This window comes from Megachile rotundata, chromosome 14 (genome assembly GCF_050947335.1).
Source record: "Megachile rotundata isolate GNS110a chromosome 14, iyMegRotu1, whole genome shotgun sequence".
In the NCBI taxonomy this organism is placed as follows: domain Eukaryota; kingdom Metazoa; phylum Arthropoda; class Insecta; order Hymenoptera; family Megachilidae; genus Megachile; species Megachile rotundata.
Genome location: NC_134996.1, coordinates 10,229,124 through 10,237,666, shown reverse-complemented (window position 1 = coordinate 10,237,666; position 8,543 = coordinate 10,229,124). Strand labels below are relative to the sequence as shown.

The following is an 8,543-nucleotide window of genomic DNA, read 5'->3' as shown; positions in this document are numbered from 1 at the left end:
AAGTATAAAAGTAGGTCCCTCGCTCGTCCTCCTTTCGTTTCACACATTCTCGTTTTGTTATTCAAAACCCGCGTTTCAACTTGTCTTTCTAATTCCTTATTATTCAAGCTTTGTTAATTGGTAATGTGCCATGGGATTTTTATTATATGCATACAAAAATACATGTTTAATTTTTACATTTGTGAAGTACTGTAGTTCTAACAAAATCTGGAAATATTTACAGATAATATTTAAAAAATCTTGATATTTACAGGTGGTTAAGCATTTGTATAATAGGGTGACTTTTTCATAGTAAACTGACTGCAGACAAAAATCTAACAATATGTATATACATCTGAATTTAGCCAAGAAAAGTTTACTTGACCTGATAAGTTAATTTCAATTACAGTAATTACAGTAAATTAATTGAATTACAGTAACGTTTTGCTAAAAATATAAAACATTTTAAAAGCTTTTTACTTAATAATTTTTCACAACTTTTAGAACATTATTTTGTGCCATTTTTGTAAACAAACTATATCTGCTTTTGTTTATAAATGTATTGTCAATAAACCAGTTACGTTTTTCCAATAAAACATGATGTAACGTTTAAGCAAGTCTTTGTACTACGAAAATAAATCATCCTACAAGTGTGAGGGTTCCACGAGTCGTTGACACGAGTCTGAGTCAGGTCGCCAAGAAGGGAGCCCGGTGTTTTCTTCGTAACGTACTTATTTGAACCCTACGCATTCGAACTACAAAAAGATCGTACCCCAGTAGGGCGTAAGGGAGGTGTACCTTCCCTTCTTGCTCCTGTATGCGTTCGTCCCCACTTTCGTTAACTTAAAGCCATTCTCAAGGGCGCGTCAAGGAATCAAACGAACGGGGCCCAAAACTGACTATATGTCAACGATCACGAAAATTTCCGGACGTTCCGTTTTTGGAGGTTCGTGGATCTGCATGGCCGAGTACGTGATCGCTTTTACTTCGGCGTTCTGCGAATGTTTGCCTATCGTGAATTCTTCTCCTAACGCTCTTGCGGTGATCTTGAAGTTCTCGCGGTCGAAATTAGTGATCTTCACTTTCTGATAACACAAAGTCATCTTTGCAATTTTTTATGGAATTACAGAAAAGCGAGGAAACTTAACAACTTGAACGCGTTTTGCCTCACAATGAACACTTGTTGCTTTTCAAAATATAATTAAAATTATTTCAAAACTTGGCTCTGAGTTGTGATAATTAAAATTATTTCAAAACTTGGTTCTAGGTTTGAAGAATCTTAATTACATTTTGAAGTATAATAATGATTTTTCTATCTTGATAGATGCTTTGATCAAGAGTCATGAATAGTAAATTAATTTATAACAAGCTGATTATTCTGATGGTATTCATAGACTTTTGTTTTATACGTCTTCAAGGATTTAATTGAATAATGTTGACAAGAGATGCAGCAATGATAACCTTGACAGTGTATTTCAAGGTTAACGTACTGAGTTTTTTATTGTCAATATTTACATTTGTATGAATTGTCATCAAGTTTTCTACTGTTAGATTAAGTACAAATCTTTGTGTATTTATGACATTTTAATTAATAGACCAATAACTCAGATCTCTTGAAAGTTATTTAGAATAACCTTGACAAAGTTCAAGGTGAGTAAATAACTGAAATCTAAAATAACCCATTATATATTAGTCATATCAAAAGCAAAACAATTTAATTACTTATTAAACAAAATATATAAGGAGCCTTCTGAAGCGTATACAACTTCACTTTTTTATATTTGTTTTTCGCAAAATATATTGAACTTAAATGTACCTTTTAATTTGCAGTTCAAGGTCAACAGAATATCAACTTATTATAGGTCGTTGAATTCATCATTTCATGAACTATAACATGACATTAGAAAAAAGATATACTGACCTTGAAAAAACTCAGGGTCACCTTGATATCTTAGACAAAATACAGCACAAAAAAATGAAACTACCTCCATCAGATAGGGCCTTCAAAATGAAATATAATTTGCTGGAAACATTTGCTGATACAACCAATAAATAATAAGTTATTTCAGATAGTAGTTCTTAATGACTCATCCCATATTTCAAGGTATTAAAATTGCTCATCCTTTTATCAACATTTACCAAGTATTATTCATTACTATACAGGTAAAAACATTTTCAAAAATCGAGTAACTAGTTCAAGCATGTCTCAAACATGGACGTCAACGAATCGCCGCGATAAAAAGAAATATACCTTAGCAACGATAAACGGTTCAGCGCTGAACATGAACAATAATTCATCAAGGAAATGAAAGAGCAGGCTCTCCATGTCGTGTCCTTCGGCCTCCACTTCTTGCACCTGCGTTATCTGAACCCGCTCTAAATCCGTCATGTACCCGAACATGGCCACTGCACATTGTTCAAAAGCTTCCTCCATATTATCACCCCATGCGTGTAATCTACAATAACCGATACACAACTAATTAACCACATAAAACTAATTCCAAACCTTGTCAACTCTCTTCGTGAAATTGTTAGGTTAACCACGCGGTAACCTCCAAAATACTTCGATGATACGAAAGATTAATAAAGCGAATACTCACTGCACATCGGCGGTGTGATCCAAATCTGAAAAATAAAATTTTTGAAAGTGTCGTTATTTATTTCTCGATGAAATACGAGGAGAAAGGTTTATACTGTTAGCGTTTCACATGTGGCAAAATGGACGCCGGTACGATGGCGCGCCGGCCGCCGGTTATATCGTTTTAAACAGGTTAAAGTGTCTTTTATCGAACGCGGCGCTTTGTTGCGTGAGTGGTGCAGTAAATGTACTTACATTCGTATTTAACGGGAGGTATTACAAAATCTTCTTCATTCAACGCGTCCATGATTGCGCACAGCTGATCTAGCGTACGTGAATAACTGATCAGCTGATTCACTGACAGGTTTTATCAATGGTGGACCAGCGGTACCTGCGGGAAATTCTACTACGAAGATGGCGCTACGTACAGGGCCGCACGAGGACTTTATTATCGACGGAGTAATAGTTCGAAGTAGTTTTTAGTATATTGTACTGCTCGATAATATTAACAATTAATATTTTAATTAATTTCAAGCGCTATGAATAATAAATTTTATTGACTATAATAGTAGAGTATTGTTGATTAATTAATATGCGAGTGCTTATGAGTAGTGATGGGTAGTTTCGTAATTTGAAAAATTGACAATTTATATAAATTTTGAGATTAATAGATTAATGTGTTAAAATATATAAGTTTAAGTGTTACGTAAGCGTAAAACGAGAAAGGGGCCACTGTTTATGAATTACTATGCAAGAGTTCGAATTTGTGTCATTTGCGCGCATTAGTTTCCATGATAGCGGCAATCACCGTTCGGTGAGCGGTGGACCGCATAAATAGCCTGTAAATGCTAACCAAGAGACCTAAATATTTTTCTTCTGAATAAATCCGAGATGCAGTTGGCATATTTACCGAAAACGCCGGGGAAAGGTGTAGCTTACCATAATTCTATTCTTTTGTAGTACAAATGATGTTAAATTCTTTTTGGATTTTTGGATTTTTAGATTTTTGGATTTCTAGGTTACAAGTTTAGTAAATTGGTACATTTCTAAGTCACTAAATTTCTAGATTACTAAATTCCTAGATTTTTATATTATTAGATTTCTAGATTTCTAGATTACTAGATTACTAGATTACTAGATTACTAGATTACTAGATTACTAGATTAATAGATTACTAGATTACTAGATTAATAGATTACTAGATTACATGATTACATGATTACTAGATTACTAGGTTACTAGATTACTAGGTTACTAGATTACTAGGTTACTAGATTACTAGGTTACTAGATAACTAGATTACTAGATTATTAGATTCCTAGATCACTAAATTCCTAGGTCCCCAAATTTCTAGATTTCTGGATTTTTAAATTCTTAGATTACTAGATTACTAGATTACTAGATTATTAGATTACTAGATTACTAGATTATTAGATCACTAAATTCCTAGATCACTAGATTACTAGATTCCTAGATTTCTACATTCTCAAATCCCTAGATTCTTAGATTCCCATATCCCTACATCACTAAATTCTTAAATTTCTAAATTTTAAGACTTCTGAATTCCCAAATTTCTATATATCTAGATTTCTACATTCTTAAATCCCTAGATCTCCAAATTCCTATCCCCTTCAAATCCCTATATCCCTAGGGATTTTCTAGGTTCCTATATCCCAATATCCCTAGGGATTTTCTAGGTTCCTATATCCCAATATCCCTAGGTTCTCCATATACCTATATTTCTTTAATTCTATAAGTATCTCTACATCCCCAAATCTTTGTAACCCTATAAGTATCCCTACATCTCCAAATCTCAATAAACCTATATCCCCACATCCCCAAATCTCAATAACCCTATATCTCTATATCCCTAAATCTCAATAATCCCATATCCCTACATCCCCAAATCTCAAAAATCCCATATCCCTACATCCCCAAATCTGAAAAATCCCATATCCCCACATCCCCAAGTCCCAATAATCCCATATCCCTAAATCCCCAAATCTGAAAAATCCCATATCCCTATATCCCCAAATCTCAATAACCCTATATCCCTATATCTCCAAATCTCAACAATCCCATATCCCCATATCCCCAAATCTCAAAAATCCCATATCCCTACATCCCCAAATCTCAAAAATCCCATATCCCCACATCCCCAAATCTGAAAAATCCCATATCCCTACATCCCCAAATCTCAAAAATCCCATATCCCCACATCCCCAAGTCCCAATAATCCCATATCCCTAAATCCCCAAATCTGAAAAATCCCGTATCCCTATATCCCCAAATCTCAATAACCCTATATCCCTATATCTCCAAATCCCAATAATCCCATATCCCTAAATCCCCAAATCTCAAAAATCCCATATCCCTATATCCCCAAATCTCAATAGCCCTATATCCCTATATCTCCAAGTCCCAATAATCCCATATCCCTAAATCCCCAAAACTCAAAAATCCCATATCCCTATATCCCCAAATCTCAATAACCCCATATCCCCACATCCCCAAATCCCAATAATCCTACAACCCTACATCCCTAATCAACCTCCCCAAGTCCCTAGTAAATCCCTAGTAAATATAACCTAACAACGAACTATCATCCAATTAACCGCACACATCAACTACAAAGAACATTAAAGAACGCACATTTCGAAGGAACGCATCGGTGCATAATTTCCATTCGTAACAAGCGTCACCAAGGCGTTTCGTACATACGATCGATTAACTGTGTCGATCGAACAAACGAGCGAGAGCACGACCGATCAAGCATGCACGTTACTTAAGCGAGTACACAAGTACCGGCATATATAGGCGAGTATACGCGGTACGGTTTCGTTGGACGTTTTTCTTTGTCATACGTCTCCCCTTCTGAAAACTAGTTTCTCATATCGATGCGATGTGATCCAAGGGCGTCCACTTCGAACGTTCGTAATGGCTGTTACATAAAATTGCGTAGACGGTACCGTACCATAGTATGTAGATCCATCGGGACATCTCGTCATCTGTTTACAGTATCGATTTCTCGACTGCAACCAGTCGGGGTGGATTGGTATTTACCAAGGTCACAAGGTCAGGGATGCCCACTTACGCACACGTGAGACACGCACGGTGGATCATCTTGCACTCGCTCTTTTCGTGTTTTAGTTAACTCTTTCTTGCTTTGGTCGATTTTTGGAGGTATTTTTAACGCGGTAGCTGTGATAGGATATGTAGTTAGGTGGTTTAGTTACGTTCCTCATGTGTACGTGAGGATGTTGGAAATAGGGGTGAAAAGAGGGGTGGAGGAATTTAAATTAATAGTAGAGTAGAGTATAATATTAGTAGATGTTTTAATTTGTAGTTTAAGTTCAAGTAGTTTTTGGTTAAGTAATTAAAGTTTTAATTTGATTCATTAAAACGTGATATGTGGAGGACTCAAGTTTTAATTTTTAATATGAATATATTATGAATATATTAATTTAATATGAATATGTTAATTAATATAATTATAGAATATGTAGTACAGTTAATTAGTTATGTAAAATGAGATGATTTGATTGATAAATAAATTTTATTGTAACATAATTAAATTATGAAATCAAATTTTGAGTGTTGTTTAATACTTGATAAGATTTAATTGAAGATCGAGAGTTAATTGTTAATCGACAAAGCTCTCAAATCAATTGTAATCTACAATCAATTTGTAATCTATATAAGACAAGTTTAACAGAATAATTGAGTTCTAATTTTCAATTAATTATAATTTTTTAATTTTCAGGTAGAATTTTCAATTAATTTTAATTTTTTAATTTTCAATTAAACCGTCTAATTAATAGTAACAATTTATTTTTTAGATTTTATTTTATTTATTTTCTGAGGAGATGTGAATCAGGTGTTAATCGATGATTAGCTAATTTAAATTGCAAATTCAGTTGTGTGAAATAAGTCTAATATAAAGATATCAAGTTTAATGGAGGTTACTGATCTGCTCGAACATTGGTATCGATAACAGTATCGAGTATCGTAAATTATACTCGTGTTACAGATTCGATTAATTGAGTCTAATCCTGTCATTAAGTGAATACCTGAATTTGAAAGTATGTTCACTGCAGTTATCTTTGCATTATCAGATATGGATCGGATGAATCAATCATTTTTATTGAAATCTTTCAACACAGTTTTGTAAATTTACTTTGCAGATCTTTCAACACAATTTTGTAAATTTACTTTGTAGATCTTTCAACACAATTTTGTAAATTTACTTTGCAGATATTTCAACACAGTTTTGTAAATATACTTTGTAAATCTCTCAACACAATTTTGTAAATTTACTTTGTAGGAGCAGATTCATTAAATAAAATTTTAATAACATTTAGTAATGAATTTTATTAAATTTTTTAAGGGAAAAGGGACACAATTTTATTATTTTAAAATGATCTTGTTACAATTATTTAAATTATTATATAATATATGATAAAATGTACAACAAAAATTATTGTAATATTCATTTTTTATTATTAACTGAAACATACCATTTTTGTTAATTATTCAAAAAGTTTACAATATGATAGACTATTTTCCACAGTTTCATCTGTTAATTTGAAACAAAACAACACATATAACAATTTAATAAATTACAAAATTGCATACTATTAATTACTAGGAAGAAAAGCCCCGATCATTAAATTTCAACAAAAATTATTGCTTCTCACGTAATTATCAATCAACCAGACGTGTCTGCAATTACTTCCAAGTGTGTAATAACATATTTTCCATATTTCGAAGATGAGATTGTCTTTCTATCAGTTTTATGAATTTTCCTATTTTAATAATGTATCGTCTGTTTTTTACCATAACCTCAAACGTTAACAAAACCTCAAAATTATTGTATTTTATTATAATTTAATTGTAAGGCGTGTTTAATTGTATTGCATATTGTATCTAGCATTTACATTAACAGTAAATTTACTTCAATTTAAGATTTAACATTTACTTTATTTACTAAAATTATTTGCTACGAAGATTTGTTAAGAAGATTAGAAGATTTGTGTATGAAAAAGTGGTTGGTTTAAATATCTCTCCAAAACGAAACAAACAGTGTTACGTAGTTGCATTTACCTATTGATCAACCTTTATTCTTTTTAATCTCATTGTCATGATTGCTAGTTCCCTCCATTGCATAATAATACCGAGAATACACAATTTTTAATTCCGTATCTCGAGTTCTCTGACATCTAATTACCCCCGAGCGATTCCGCTGGAAACATTATCACATCTTCAATGTACGCAGAATTTTTACAAACGACGTTGAATGAATTTCAGAAATTCTTGCGTTGTCATGTCGATTCAGGGGTTTAGGTTTTTGGGAATTTAGGAATTTAGGAATTTAGAAATTTTAGAATTTGGGGTTTTGGAAATTTGGGACTTTGGGGTTCTGGAAATTTAGGGATTTGGGGATTTAGGGAATTGGGAGTTTAGGTTTTTGGGAATTTAGAAATTTAGTGGTTTGAGAATTTAGAAATTAGGAAATTTGCAGTTTTGGAATTTTTAGGGTTTTGGGAATTCATGGATTCAGGGGTTTAGGTTTTTGGGAATTTAGGAATTTAGGAATTTAGGAATTTTAGAATTTGGGGTTTTGGAAATTTGGGACTTTGGGGTTCTGGAAATTTAGGGATTTGGGGATTTAGGGAATTGGGAGTTTAGGTTTTTGGGAATTTAGAAATTTAGTGGTTTGAGAATTTAGAAATTTAGAAATTTGCAGTTTTGGAATTTTTAGGGTTTTGTGAATTTAGGACTTTGGGGTTTTGGAAATTTAGGGATTTGGGGGTTTAGAGAATGGGGGGTTTAGGTTTTAGGGAATTTAGGAATTTAATGATTTGAGAATTTAGAAATTAGGAAATTTGCAGTTTTTGAATTTTTAGGGTTTTGTGAATTTAGGAATTTGGGGGTTCAGGTTTTTAGAAATTTAAGAATCTGATGGTTTGGAAAGTTAGATATTTGG

General features: G+C 32.9%; 1 protein-coding gene across 1 annotated transcript; it reads right to left on the bottom strand.

Moving 5' to 3' along the window:
* Positions 1-121: 121 nt before the first annotated feature.
* Positions 122-2,961, bottom strand: Archease (protein archease). The gene is made up of 4 exons (XM_003699533.3): positions 2,813-2,961; positions 2,580-2,604; positions 2,231-2,435; positions 122-1,064 (listed from the first exon to the last, which is right to left on the bottom strand). The coding sequence occupies exons 1-4, from the start codon at positions 2,862-2,864 to the stop codon at positions 879-881; spliced, it is 468 nt and encodes a 155-aa protein (XP_003699581.1). The 5' UTR covers positions 2,865-2,961; the 3' UTR covers positions 122-878.
* Positions 2,962-8,543: the final 5,582 nt, after the last annotated feature.